Source organism: Salmo salar, chromosome ssa13 (assembly GCF_905237065.1).
Source record: "Salmo salar chromosome ssa13, Ssal_v3.1, whole genome shotgun sequence".
NCBI lineage: Eukaryota > Metazoa > Chordata > Actinopteri > Salmoniformes > Salmonidae > Salmo > Salmo salar.
The window spans coordinates 66,480,770-66,496,611 of NC_059454.1; the positions used below are offsets into that span (position 1 = coordinate 66,480,770).

The 15,842-nt window shown below is 41.4% G+C and overlaps 1 protein-coding gene across 9 annotated transcripts in view; it reads right to left on the bottom strand.

Annotated features, from left to right (window-relative positions):
• The window catches only part of LOC106567592 (protein FAM168A), a 106,775-nt gene that overhangs the window by 58,583 nt on the left and 32,350 nt on the right, over window positions 1-15,842 (bottom strand). For 2 of the 9 annotated variants that reach the window (XM_045693480.1, XM_014137096.2), the window contains exon 2: window positions 6,645-6,765. The exons of 6 other annotated variants lie outside the window; for them this stretch is intronic. In XM_045693480.1, coding sequence (XP_045549436.1) covers window positions 6,645-6,715 — 71 coding nt within the window. In that variant the 5' untranslated portion in view covers window positions 6,716-6,765. Of the gene's footprint in view, window positions 1-6,394; window positions 6,574-6,644; window positions 6,766-15,842 lie in introns of those variants that run through there. One more of the 9 variants, XM_014137098.2, reaches the window with a different exon arrangement.

Sequence of the window (15,842 nt, forward strand, 5' to 3'; positions counted from 1 at the left end):
CATTTTCCTACCTCATGACGCCATCTATTTCGTGAAGTGCACCAGTCCCTCCTGCAGCAAAGCACCCCCACAACATGATGCTGCAACCCCTGTGCTTCACGGTTGGGACGGTGTTCTTCGGCTTGCAAGCCTCCCCCTTTCTCCTCCAAACACAACAATGGTCATTATGGCCAAACAGTTCCATTTTTGTTTCATCAAACCAGAGGACATTTATCCAAAAAGTACAATCTTTGTCCCCATGTGCAGTTGCAAACCATAGTCTGCCTTTTTTATGGCGGTTTGGAGCAGTGGCTTCTTCCTTGCTGAGCGGCCTTTCAGGTTGTGTCGATATAGGACTCGTTTTACTGTGAATATAGATACTTTTGTACCCGTTTCCTCCAGCATCTTCACAAGGTCCTTTGTTGTTGTTCTGGGATTGATTTGCACTTTTCACACCAAAGTATGTTCATCTCTAGGAGACAGATCGCGTCTCCTTCCTGAGCGGTATGACGGCTGCGCGGTCCCCTAGTGTTTAAACTTGCGTACTATTGTTTGTACAGATGTATGTGGTACCTTCAGGCGTTTGGAAATTGCTTCCAAGGACGAACCAGACTTGTGGAGGTCTACAATTTCTTTCTGAGGTCTTGGCTGATTTCTTTTGATTTTCTCATGATGTCAAGCAAAGAGGCACTGAGTTTGAAGGTAGGCCTTGAAATACATCCACAGGTACACCTCCAATTGACTCAAATGATGTCAATTAGCCTATCAGAAGCTTCTAAAGCCATTACATCATTTTCTGGAATTTTCCAAGCTGTTTAAAGGCACAGTCAACTTAGTGTATGTAAACTTCTGACCCACTGGAATTGTGATACAGTGAATTATAAGTGAAATAATCTGTCTGTAAACAATTGTTGGAAAAATTGCTTGTGTCATGCACAAAGTAGATGTCCTAACCGACTTGCCAAAACTATAGTTTGTTAACAAGAAATTTGTGGAGTGGTTGAAAAGCGAGTTTTAATGACTCCAACCTAAGTGTATGTAAACTTCCGACTTCAACTGTATATATTACAAATACTGTCCTATATTGTATGCTCCAAAAAAAAAAAAAGGGAAATATTTTGTACTAAATACAATTGTTCAGAGAGATGGATTTTTTAATACCTCACCTTGCGAGGATAACGACACTGAGCCTTTTTCTCAAATGTTTTATGAGATTGGACACAGAGTGATCTTAGACCATTCCTTCATACAGAATCTTTCCAGATACTTGAAATCCTTCCTCTGCGGTAATGGACTGCCCTCTTCAATTTTCAATAGTTGACCTTAAGAATGTCCCCAGGACCAGTGGAAGCAAAATAGCCCTAGAACACCAAAGATCCATGACCAAATTGTACAGAAGGTATGGGGTTCTTTTCTGCATCTTTCTTTTGAAGCAAAACCCACCACTGATGTGCGTGGCCAAAGAGCTCTATTTTCATGTCATCTGACCAAAGAACCGGTTCCAATCAAAGTGCCAATGCCGTTTAGCAAATTCCAGGCATTTACATTTGTTAGATGACATGTAAGAGCTCTTTAGCCATTGAGCTCTTTAGCCACGCACACAAGAGGTGGGTTTGGCATTGAAAGAAAGATACATGCAACCTAAAGTTAATACAATATATAGGGAATTGAAAAAGTATTCAGACCCCTTCACTTTTTCCACATTTTGTTACATTACAGCCTTATTCTAAAATTGATTAAATAAAAAATAAAAATCCTCAATCTATACACAATACCCCATAATAACAAAGCAAAAACAGGTTTAGAAATTTTTGCAAATGTATTACAATAAAAAAACTGAAATATCTTATTTACATAAGTATTTAGACCCTTTCCTATAAGACTCAAAATTGAGCTCAGGTGCATCCTGTTTCCATTGATCATCCTTGAGATGAATCTACAACTTGATTAGAGTCCACCTGTGGTAAATTTAATTGATTGGACATGATTTGGAAAGGCACACTCCTGTCTATATAAGGTCCTGCAGTTGACAGTGCATGTCAGAACAAAAACCAAGCCATGAGGTCGAAGTAATTATACGTAGAGCTCCGAGACAGGATAGTGTCGAGGCACAGATCTGGGGAAGGGTACCAAAAAGATGTATGCAGCATTGACAGTCCCCAAGAACACAGTGGCCTCCATCATTCTTAAATGGAAGAAGTTTGGAACCACCAAGACTCTTCCTAGAGCTGGCTGCCCGGCCAAACTGAGCAATCGGGGGAGAAACCTATGGTCACTCTCACAGAGCTCCAGAGTTTCTCTGTGGAGATGGGAGAAACTTCCCCGAAGGACAACCATCTCTGCAGCCCTCCACCAGTCAGGCCTTTATGGTAGAGTGACAAGACGGAAGCCACTCCTCAGGAAAAGGCACACGAAAGCCTGCTTGGAGTTTGCCAAAAGGCACCTAAAGACTCTCAGACCATGAGAAACAATATTCTCTGGTCTGATGAAACCAAGACTGAACTCTTTGGCCAGAATGGCAAGCGTCACGTCTGGAGGAAACCTGGCACCATCCCTATGGTGAAGCATGGGGGTGGCAGCATCATGCTGTGAGGATGTTTTTCAGCGGCAGGGACTGGGAGACGAGACAGGATCGAGGGAAAGATGAACAGAACAAAGTACAGAGAGATCCTTGATGAAAACCTGCTCCAGAGCACTCAGGAAATCAGACTGGGGTGAAGGTTCACCTTCCAACAGGACAACAACCCTAAGCACACAGCCAAGACAATGCAGGAGTGGATTCGGGACAAGTCTCTATGTCCTTGAGTGGGCCAGACAGAGCCCGGACTTTAACCCGATTGAACATTTCTGAAGAGACCTGAAAATAGCTCTGCAGCGACACTCCCCATCCAACCTGACAGAGCTTGAGAGGATCTGCAGAGAAGAAGGGGAGAAACTCCGTAAATACAGGTGTTTGTAGCGTCATACCCAAGAAAACTCAAGGCTGTAATCGCTGCAAAAGGTGCTTCAACAAAAGTACTGAGTAAAGGGTCTGAATACATATGTAAATGTTATCATTTTTTTTTTATTGATACATTTGCAAAAATATCTAAAAACCTGTTTTTTCCTTTCTCATTATGGGGTACTGTGTGTATGTAGATTGATGAGAGAAAAAAAAAATTAAATCAATTTTAGAATAAGGCTGTAACGTAACAAAATGTTGAAAAAGTCAAGGGGTCTGAATACTTTCCGAATGCACTGTAGCTCAGAATTTGTATAATTTATTTTATACAGTCTTATTTGTTCGTCTTTATCAAGGGTGCCAATCATTTTGGACCTGACTGTATACTACATTGACCATTTATCACAAATATATTGGCCATATACAACAAATATACTGTATTTGCCATATTCTACAAATATATTGGTTATATGTTGTGTACTACACATATAAATCACGCATATTATATACTGTACATATATTACCTAGCTTGAAACAATGATTCCCAGGTACAGCACTGCAGGGCTTCCAAGCTGCTACCCACTCACTGCAGTAAGGCCGGCACCTACCTCAGCCTTCCCAAAATAAACTGGTGAGTTCTTGCTGAGAAAAACAGGCTGCTCTGCTACACACAAAAAGCATCAAGACTGTGGGCTCAGAGGATTCATATGACAGCAGAGTGCCAGCGAATGGCTGTCCAAATATACACACACAAAATAGCACGGAGACGCTTCAAATCCCTTGTATAATTTTTCATAGATAACTCGTGTATGCTTTGTCCATGTATAGGATGATACGTCACTGTATAACACAAGGCCTATACTCTGTCACTGAGTATCACTCAAAACACAAGTATGTAGGGTGTCCAGTCAAAAATGCATATATTGACCAATGGGTCCGAAGCAATTTTTTTGGGGTGTGACACACACACACACACACACACACACACACACACACACACACACACACACACACACACACACACACACACACACACACACACACACACACACACACACACACACACACACACACACAGTACCAGTCAAAAGTTTGGACACACCCACTCATTCCTGTGTTTTACTTTATTTTTACTATTTTCTACATTGTAGAATAATAGTGAAGACATCAAAACTATGAAATCATGTAGTTACCAAAAAAGTGTTAAACAAATTATTCAAGTAGCCACCCTCTGCCTTGATGACAGTGTTGCACATTCTTGGCATTCTCTCAACCAGCTTCATGAGGAAGTCATCTGGAATGCATTTCAATTAACAGGTGTGCCTTGTTAAAAGCTCATTTGTGCAATTTCTTTCCTTCTTAATGCATTTGAGCCAATCAGTTGTGTTGTGAAAATGTAGGGTTGGTATAAAGAGGATAGCCCTATTTGGTAAAAGAAGTCCATATTATGGCAAGAACACCTCAAAAAAGCAAAGAGAAATGACAGTCCACCATTACTTTAAGACATGAAGGTCAGTCAATTCAAGAATTTTGAAAATGTCTTCAAGTGCAGATGCAAAAACTCTCATGAGGACTGCCACAAAAGGAAGACCCAGAGTTACCTCTGCTGCAGAGGATACGTTCATTAGAGTTAACTGCACCTCAGATTGCAGCCCAAATAAATGCTTCACAGAGTTCAAGTAACAGAAACATCTCAACATCAACTGTTCAGAAGAGACAGCGTGAATCAGGCCTTCATGGTCAAATTGCTGCAAAGAAACCACTCCTAAAGTACACCAATAAGAAGAAGAGACTTGTTTGGGCCAAGAAACACGAGAAATGGACATTAGATGATTGGAAATCTGTCCTTTGGTCTGACGAGTCCAAATTTGAGATTTTTGGTTCTAACCGCTGTGTCCTTGTGAGACACAGAGTAAGTGAACGGATGATCTCCACATGTGGTTCCCACCGTGAAGCATGGAGGTGTGATGATGTGGGTGTGCTTTGCTGGTGGCAGTGTTGGTGATTTATTTAGAATTCAAGGCACACTTAACCAGCATGGCTACCACAGCATTCTGCAGCGATACGCCATCCCATCTGGTTTACGCTTAGTGGGACTATCATTTGTTTTCAACAGGATCATGACCCAACACACCTCCAGGCTGCGTAAGGGCTATTTGACCAAGAAGGAGGGTGATGGAGTGCTGCATCAGATGGCCTGGCCTCCACAATCACCCGACCTCAACCCAATAGAGATGGTTTGGGATGAGTTGGACCGCAGAGCGAAGGAAATGCAGCCAACAAGTGCTCAGCATGTGGGAAGTCCTTAAAGACTGTTGGAAAAGCATTCCAGGTGAAGCTGGTTGAGAGAATGCCAAGAGTGTGCAAAGCTGTCATCAAGGCAAAGGGTGGCTACTTTGAAGAATCTAAAATATATTTTGATTTGTCTAACACTTTTGGTTACTACATGATTCCATGTGTTTTAATTCATAGTGTTGATGTCTTCACTATTATTCTGCAATGTAGAAAATAGTAAAAATAAAGAAAAACCCTTGAATTAGTAGGTGTCTAAACTTGTGACTGGTACTGTACATAAAACTGTGCATAGAGGTTGGGAAATAAAATGTCATAGGAAAAAAATCTCAAACACAGAAAACAAGTCACTAACATGTCAGGACATCCATCATCCACCCAAGCCTGTGACAGAGTAAATGCAGAAATAAAATGACAATATATTCAGTTAATTTGGTACCAACTAATTTTAGCATATAATGCAGAAGAAAAGAAAAGCTGAAATTATATCACACTATTACATGCTGACCAGACCCAGACGCGTCGCATACGCTAGTGTTACAAAATAAATGTACACATACATGTCATTAAATCATTGTACCCATACTGCTCGCGAGCGTCTGCGTAGCTAGGCGCTAAAATAGAACTTGGTTCTATTTGTGATGCTTGACGCGCTGAAAGGCCTGCATCTCCCATCTCGTCATTGGTTTTTAAGAGCATATACCATCTCCTCATTGGTTTTCAGGAGCATATACCCACGTGGGTGATTGAAAGATGAACTGAGGTCAACACTCCAGTCCAGTTGGTTGTGGTAATGCACCTTAAAGTTGGTTGCGAACCAACATATAAAGTCCAAAGAATAAGAAGCCAGAAGGAGGAGAGATGACTAGAAACGAATTCAGTTGACAATTTTATCTGTGGATTAATTGTCGGAGTAGAGGACCTTGTGCATTTCAGGTAAAATATCAACCCAATGTTTATATCCCAGGACAAATTAGCTAGCAACAGCTAGCCAGCTAAATTGCCATAATTGTTTCATGCTTTTCGACCTATCCCAGATTAATATAATTGGTTCAGTGTTTGTTTTGACATGTCAACCTGCTTGTCCTGATCGTGTCTGGTGTGGGTGGGCAAAATCAACTTGCAGACGCGCTGTCTGGTCCACATGTTACACTGTAATATATACATACTGTAAGGACTTACGATGTGGTCATCCATTTTGCTAATTTTGTTTTCATCACTTTCAGACATTCATTTGGTGACATGTTTAGAGGTCAGCAAGGTCAAAGTTCATGAACCTCAACCTCACACCTGTAGCCTATTCAGTGAGGTTAAAAGTTTCTAGCTCAACGTTCTGTAACGTATTTCCGTTCCTGAACAGACTCCGGGCCATTTCACAACATTGGTAGGGGAGGACGGAGGGGTTAAAGCATCGAAGTTGTTCTACACTGACCTCTTCAGGTTCTGAGCACTTTCGGGTTGGTACAAGAAACTGAATTGGTCGGTGGGGTGCCCGCCGGCCATTCTCGGGGCAATGCTAGTGTAGGAGCGGAGGAGGAAATGGCAACACAAATCTGTGAAAATGAACAAAAGAACCATGATTATAACAGAAGCAGAGAGACTGGGAGAGAGGTAGCAGTGATAGGGTACGACTGCAGCATAAGCAGAGAGATGGAAGGAGAAAGAGAGACATTGAGGGGGGAAGGAGAAAGAGAGGGGTAGACAGAAGGGGTAAAGAGAGAGAGGCGGAGAAAGAGCGAGAGAGATAGGTCATGATAATTGAACAGAAGAAGCCAAGGTAGGTCACCTCTAAAGTAGAAGCACAGAGCACACATACAGCAGCATGATAGATGTGCAAATGCAAAAAAACTGTGGGTGGAAGGAAACCAAACAAAGCAATGTAATTTAATGATCCATGACACTTGAAAGCCATGCCACCAGAGTGTACCAATAGCTTATTTAAGCAGTAAGACCCGAGGAGGTGTGGTATATGGCCAATATACCATGACTAAGGGCTGTTTTTAAGCACGACACAAGGCAGAGTGCCTGGACACAGCCCTTAGCCGTGGTATATTGGCCATATACCACAAACACCCAAAATGCCTTGTTGCTATTATAAACTGGTTACCAACGTAATTAGAGCAGTAAAAATAAATGTTTACCCATGGTATATAGTCTGATTTACCACAGCTGTCAGCCAATCAGTATTCAGGGCTCGAACCACCCAGTTTATAATACTGTATATACCATACATCTACGTAGATCTGATCCCATCCATGATAATACCTTGATATTTAGCACAGCCAGGTTAGAAGGTCAATGTGATGATTTGCACACTTCTGATAACCTACCTTCAGAAGAACCTCAAGAATTACTCGTTCCTCACCCTATCACTTCTCCTTTTAGTAGCACACACCACTGAGATCAACACTTTAATAGATGTAGAGGAGAGACGACTGGAGTGTAGAACTCAATTGCACACCAAGCTCCCGAACTTTGTAGGAGCATTGTGGGAGCGTTGTAGCGTAGCCGTGCATGATTGGAATGCATTGCAGCCAGGACTACTCCACTCCTGATTGCGGTGGGCTGTCTGTCGCCAGGCCCCATGTATCGAACACAAGAGTGCCTCCAAGAAGGAGATAATTCATTCTTAACTTCTCTCCCTGACGGCAAACAAGTGTTTACCAGCCATGGGAAGCACGACACAGAGGCTATTCTAGTTTCCTCAGATGCTGATACTTGGATCAAGGTAAACAAAATGGCAGAGCAAGAGGGAGAGTGTGACTTATGATCAAGTCAAAACAAACAATGTCTTCCGAGCTCACTCCATAGTTTTTCTTTTTCGTTGAGGTCCAGTGCTGAATCCTCAACTATAAGTGATGAGAAATTAGTAGAATTGTAAAGTAGAGATTTGTCTCTTTTGACATACTTGGCTGTACCTATGGAGACAAAGCTATGACCCTACAGGTTAAGAGCCGATAGGCATCCTAGGTAGGGCTGTTGTGGTGACCGTATTACCGCCACACCGGCGGTCACAAGTCATGAAGGCAGTCAAATTCCATGTGAACATTTAGTCACGGTAATTAGGCTTCTCCAAGTTCTGATGCTGCTGCTTATCATTAGTAGCCTACTAAACTTGCTAACTGCCTGGTACTCAGCACTCCATTGTCCCTCGAATCACTCTGACATCAATGCAAATGTAATCGAAAAACTAATCCAACACTTCATGAGAGGCCATAAGCTCATGTTGCGCAACATTTCTATAGGCTATGCAATTGCGGAAGAACAGAGTGATGCCCACTAATAAAAATACAAGGATTTCATCAGCTTTCTATAGGCTAAGCCTACTATATTTATTTCTAAACTTTCCTAATATTAAGCACATTGCTTATAATTATTTACAACAGGAGTATAGCCTACCTGGCTGGCATGAAAATAAATCATGGGGAAAAGCATCCTCCATTCGCTATTTAAGTGCATAGATGACATGTATTTTTTCCGCTGCCATTGTTTCGATACAGGAGCATGATAATGGTCCATTCTAAATCAAAACAAATGTAAGGATAAGATTAAAATCAAGAATAGTCTGATGGGTGACAATTCTAGCCGATCACTTTTATATTGTCACTTGTGAATGATGCCCAGCATAAGAAAAAAATCATAGTCGTACACCTCTTGTAGTCGAGCCCATATGCTTATATTTTAATAAGGTTTGTATCACAACTAAAGTGGCCAAATAACTTCTTAAAATTAAGCACATTAATCCCCTTCACAAGGGGTGTAGAGCCTAACTGGCATATATAAGCAGCGTGTGAGTTTCAAGTTTGGGGAAGATAATTTTCACCATAAAAATGCACCTTTATAATAAGGCTTCCCTGTGGCTCAGTTGGTAGAGCATGGTGTTTGCAACGCCAGCATGGTGTGTGCAACGCCAGCATGGTGTGTGCAATGCCAGGGTTGTGGGTTCGATTCCCACGGGGGGCCAGTACACATTTTTTTTTTTTAAATGCATGAAATGAATCAAATGTATGCATTCACTACTGTAAGTCGCTCTGGATAAGAGCGTCTGCTAAATGACTAAAATGTAAAAGCATTACATTCATAATTGCATTTGCGGACACTTTTGTTATTTTTTTCGCTAATGGAACATTCACGCTTATAGCCTACTAACGTGTGCATTGCTGTGTTTATAATGTGAAGAAATAGCCTAATAGTTTATCAACATTTGAAGCTAAAAGTTCTAATCTGTTGCATCAGCCGTATTGCCAAAAAAAGCGTTGTTTTTTTATTCTAGTGGTTGTATAAATTTGGGATCTATCGCATCCCACAACTGTCCCAGACTGTTTGGAATATTTATTTCTTGCACAGAATAGGTTGACTTTTGTACTATGGGAGATAGTAGATTGACATAGGCTAGTGCTTTTGCTGTTTGTTAGGTCTACTCATCTTGTTGGCCGACGAAAAGTAAATGTGAACAGTTCTTCCAATATCTTCAATTATGCACCTTGGAATTGGATAAGAACACGCACAGTTGCATCCCTGGCGTGTCTGACTTGTAGCCTGTGAGAAAAACCCAATCATGTGACAGAGCCATGTGAGTGAGAGAGGCTTTGTATTGCGCAGCACACTCAGGGAGAAGGGCACAACGGAGCACTCCGGGCCGCAAAAGGCATGGATTTTTTAGGGTGCGTTATGGCCACAAAGGGGATGTCGCTTTAAAATTCGAGGCATTATCAAGTGCTTGTCAAATTGTGAATGAAAGACTGTGTACAGCCTGCACAAAAAACAAAGCAGAGCTCATGCCTTTCATGCGACTTTTTAAAATCATCATTATAGTTGCATCATGCAGCCTTACAATGTATTAAAATTCAAAACATATAGGCCAATGTTGGTAGAACAAGTAAAGTTACATGAATAACTCTAAATTAAGCATATCGGAGTACCTATTCACATTTACATTTTACATTTTAGTTATTTAGCAGACGCTCTTATCCAGAGCGACTTACAGTAGTGAATGCATACATTTCATACATTTTTTTTTTCTGTGCTGGCCCCCCGTGGGAATCGAACCCACAGCCCTGGTGTTGCAAACACCATGCTCTACCAACTGAGCTACAGGGAAGGCTATTCCTTTGTTAACCGCTCAACACAGAATAGCCGCATGTGCTCACTCCCTCAAATCGTTTGGAATTTTTATTAAATATTTTATTCAGCTTTGTTCAATTGTATTCTTCATACTATAAAACAATGCCATGGAATTATAAAGAAATCTTGTCTGAAACATTAACTAGTGTAGCCAACAGCAATTTGGCATAGCCACATCAGGACAACTCTATGCTAGGGCCTTGCGATATGACGATATATACCGTGCGACAATAGATGTTTTTCTATCGTTTATTTTGTTGTGTCGCAAATCACTCTTTACTGCAATATTTTTTGTCAATTGGACGACGCTTTGCACGTGCCGTGTGGAAGGAAATTTGTAACACAAACAAACATGGAAGAGATTGAACGTGACAGAGCACGGAGACACGGAGCTCGTACCTAAAAGAGGGGCTACTTCGGTCGCATGGACGTGGTTTGGGTATGAAAAGTCTGACACGGACCAGAAAACCAAACACTGCAAAATATGCCGCAGGCCGGTCCCAACAACAGGCTCAAACACCACTAACCTCTTTTACCACCTACGCAAGAATCATGTGAAACAGTACGGAGAGAGAGTCTACGGATGAGACCCAAAAAAGTACAGTTGAGTGCTCAAAACAAACCCGACTCAGACGTTGCAAGACGCTTTTGCCCGCGGCACACCATATGGCAAATAATCACGAAGATGGAAGGAGATAACAGCTGCCGTTACAACTTATATCTGCAAAGACATGGCCCCAATTTACAAGTTTGAGAAACGGGGGTTTCGTGAGTTGGTGCTAACACCTGACCCAAGGTACCAAATGCAAATTGAGATGTGACACGTATTAATGCCAATATAACATGCAAAACAGGCAAGCCCCCTCCCCAAAAAGAAATATAAAAGCATATTTTAGGGCTATATTTGAAGTGTTTTCTATTTACCTTTTTAGATTTTATACATTCATAGTTTATATTTTGTTAAATGCTTAATTGACAATTTGCACAGGTTCTAAATAAAATAAATAATCAAATATGAGTAAGTACCTTTTTGTTTGTTGAGAATAATTCAAAATGTAATAAGAAATAGGCTAAAGGCCTAATAGGCTAAAGGCCTATACAGTCGTGGCCAAAAGTTTTGAGAATGACACAAATATTCATTTTCACAAAGTCTGCTGCCTCAGTTTGTATGATGGCAATTTGCATATACTCCAGAAGTTTATGAAGAGTCATCATATGAATTGCAATTAATTGCAAAGTCCCTCTTTGCCATGCAAATGAACTGAATCCCCAAAAACATTTCCACTGGATTTCAGCCCTTCCACAAAAGGACCAGCTGACATCATGTCAGTGATTCTGTTGTTAACCTCTCTGGGCTAGGCGGGACGAATTCATCCCACCTACACAACAGCCAGTTGAATCCCGTGACGCGATTTTCAAATACCTTAGAAATGCTATTACTTCAATTTCTCAAACATATGACTATTTTACAGCATTTTAAAGACAAGACTCTTGTTAATCTAACCACACTGTCTGATTTCAAAAAGGCTTTACAACGAAAACAAAACATTAGATTATGTCAGCAGAGTACCCAGCCAGAAATAATCAGACACCCATTTTTCAAGCTAGCATATAATGTCACATAAACCCAGAAGACAGCTAAATGCAGCAATAACCTTTGATGATCTTCATCAGATGACAATCCTAGGACGTTATACAATACATGCATGTTTTGTTCAATCAAGTTCATATTTATATCAAAAACCAGCTTTTTACATTAGCATGTGACGTTCAGAACTAGCACACCCCCCGCAAACTTACGGGGAATTTACTAACAATTTACTAAATTACTCACGATAAACGTTCACAAAAAACATAAAATTATTTTAAGAATTATAGATACAGAACTCCCAATCGAGGTGTCCGATTTTAAAATAGCTTTTCGGTGAAAGCACATTTTGCAATATTCTCAGTAGATAGCCCAGCCATCACGGCTAGCCATTTAGACACCGACCAAGTTTAGCCCTGACCAAAGTCAGATTTACTATTACAAAAGTTTGATTACCTTTGTTGTCTTCGTCAGAATGCACTCCCAGGACTGCTACTTCAATAACAAATGTTGGTTTGGTCCAAAATAATCCATCGTTATATCCAAATAGCGGCGTTTTGTTTGTGCGTTCCAGACACTATCCAAAATGGTAAATCAGGGTTACGAGCATGGCGCAATTCGTGACAAAAAAATTCTAAATATTCCATTACCGTACTTCGAAGCATGTCAACCGCTGTTTAAAAATCAATTTTTATGCCATTTTTCTCATAAAAAAGCGATAATATTCCGACCGGGAATCTCCGTTTAGGTAAACAGAGGAAAGAAAACAAAGCTTTCGGTCGACGCGGGCACGAGCCTGAGTCTCACAGTACTGTAACCAGCCACTACCCAAACGCGCTACTTTTTTTCAGCCAGAGCCTGCAAAGCCACGATTCAGCTTTTTGCCGCCTTCTGAGAGCCTATGGCAGCCGTAGGAAGTGTCACGTAACAGCAGAGATCCTTTGTAATGGATAGAGATGGCAAAGAAGGCCAAGAAATGGTCAGACAGGGTACTTCCTGTACAGAATCTTCTCAGGTTTTGACCTGCCATTTGAGTTCTGTTATACTCACAGACACCATTCAAACAGTTGTAGAAACTTTGGAGTGTTTTCTATCCAAAGCCAATAATTATATGCATATTCTAGTTACTGGGCAGGAGTAGTAACCAGATTAAATCGGGTACGTTTTTTATCCAGCCGTGTCAATACTGCCGCCTAACAGGTTAACACGGACAAGGCTGGAGATCACTCTGTCATGCTGATTGAGTTCGAATAACAGACTGGAAGCTTCAAAAGGAGGGTGGTGCTTGGAATCATTGTTCTTCCTCTGTCAACCACGGTTACCTGCAAGGAAACACATGCTGTCATCATTGCTTTGCACAAAAAGGGCTTCACAGGAAAGGATATTGCTGCCAGTAAGATTGCACCTAAATCAACCATTAATCGGATCATCAAGAACTTCAAGGAGAGAGGTTCAATTGTTGTGAAAAAGGCTTCAGGGGGCCCAAGAAAGTCCAGCAAGCGCCAGGACCGTCTCCTGAAGTTGATTCAGCTGCGGGATCGGGGCACCACCAGTACAGAGCTTGCTCAGGAATGGCAGCAGGCAGGTGTGAGTGCATCTGCAGGCACAGTGAGAAGACTTTTGGAGGATGGCCTGGTGTCAAGAAGGACAGCAAAGAAGCCACTTCTCTCCAGGAAAAACATCAGGGACAGACTGATATTCTGCAAATGGTACAGGGATTGGACTGCTGAGGACTGGGGTAAAGTCATTTTCTCTGATGAATCCCCTTTCCGATTGTTTGGGGCATCCGGAAAAAAGCTTGTCCGGAGAAGACAAGGTGAGCACTACCATCAGTCCTGTGTCATGCCAACAGTAAAGCATCCTGAGACCATTCATGTGTGGGGTTGCTTCTCAGCCAAGGGAGTGGGCTCACACAATTTTGCCTAAGAACACAGCCATGAATAAAGAATGGTACCAACACATAATCCGAGAGCAACTTCTCCCAACCATCCAGGAACAGTTTGGTGAAGAACAATGCCTTTTCCAGCATAATGGAGCACCTTGCCATAAGGCAAAAGTGATAACTAAGTGGCCCGGGGAACAAAACATCGATATTTTGGGTCCATGGCCAGGAAACTCCCCAGATCTTAATCCCATTGAGAACTTGTGGTCAATCCTCAAGAGCGGGTGGACAAACAAAAACCCACAAATTCTGACAAACTCCAAGCATTGATTATGCAAGAATGGGCTGCCATCAGTCAGGATGTGGCCCAGAAGTTAATTGATAGCATGCCAGGGCGGATTGCAGAGGGCTTGAAAAATAAAGGTCAACACTGCAAATATTGACTCTTTGCATCAACTTCATGTAATTGACAATAAAAGCCTTTGACACTTATGAAACGCTTGTAATTATACTTCAGTATTCCATAGTAACATCTGAAAAAAATATCTAAATACACTGAGGCAGCAAACTTTGTGGAAATTAATATTTGTGTCATTCTCAAACCTTTTGGCCACGACTGTACATGTGCTAATTTTATATAAACTATTTATTCATTCAATTTACAGAAAATGTGCTATATCGTGATATGTATCGTTATCGGGATATGAGATTTTGGCCATATCACCCAGCCCTGCTCTATGCTATTCTTTTCTTCTGAAATAAACATTTTCTTCATATCATGCTTCTTTAAAACTGTCTAAAATATATAATGCATTCATTGTGAAGGTGTAGGCTACATTACAAGTACAGTTGAAGTCGGAAGTTTACATACACTTTAGACAACTACATTTAAACTCAGTTTCTCACAATTCCTGACATTTAATCCTAGTAAAAATTCCCTGTTTTAGGTCAGTTAGGATCACCATTTTATTTGAAGAATGTGTAATGTCAGAATAATAGAGAGAATGATTGATTTCAGCATTTATTTCTTTCATCACAATCCCAGTGGGTCAGAAGTTTATATACACGCAATTAGTATTTGGTAGCATTGCCATTAAATTGTTTAGCTTGGGTCAAACGTTTCAGGTAGCCTTCCACAAGCTTCCCACAATAAGTTGGGTGAATTTTGGCCCATTCCTCCTGACAGAGCTGGTGTAACTGAGTCAGGTTTGTAGGCCTCCATTTTGCCACAACTTTGGAAGTTCTTGGGGTAATTGTCCATTTGGAAGACCCATTTGCGACCAAGCTTTAACTTTCTGACTGATGTCTTGAGATGTTGCTTCAATATATACACATCATTTTCCCTCCTCATGATGCCATCTATTTCGTGAAGTGCACCAGTCCCTCCAGCAGCAAAGCACCCCCACAACATGATGCTGCCACCCCGTACTTCACGGTTGGGATGGTGCTCTTCGGCTTGCAAGCCTCTCCCTTTTTCCTCCAAACATAACGATTGTCATTATGGCCAAACAGTTATATTATTGTTTCATCAGACCAGAGGACATTTCTCCAAAAAGTATGATCTTTGTCCTCAAGTGCAGTTGCAAACCGTAGTCTGGCTTTTTTTATGGCGGTTTTGGAGCAGTGGCTTCTTCCTTGCTGAGCGGCCTTTCAAGTTGTCAATATAGGACTCGTTTTACTGTGGATATATATACTTTTGTACCCGTTTCCTCCAGCATCTTCACAAGGTCCTTTGCTGTTGTTCTGGGATTGATTTGCACTTTTCGCACCACAGTACGTTCATCTCTAAGAAACAGAAAGCGTCTCCTTCCTGAGCGGTATGATGGCTGCGTGGTCCCATGGTGTTTATACTTGCGTACTATTGTTTGTACAGATGAACGTGGTACCTTCAGGCGTTTGGAAATAGCTCCCAAGGATGAACCAGACTTGTGGAGGTCTACAATTTTTTTTCTGAGGTCTGGGCTGATTTCATTTGATTTTCTCATGATGTTAACCTGTTAGGGCTAGGGGGCAGTATTTGCACGGCTGGATAAAAA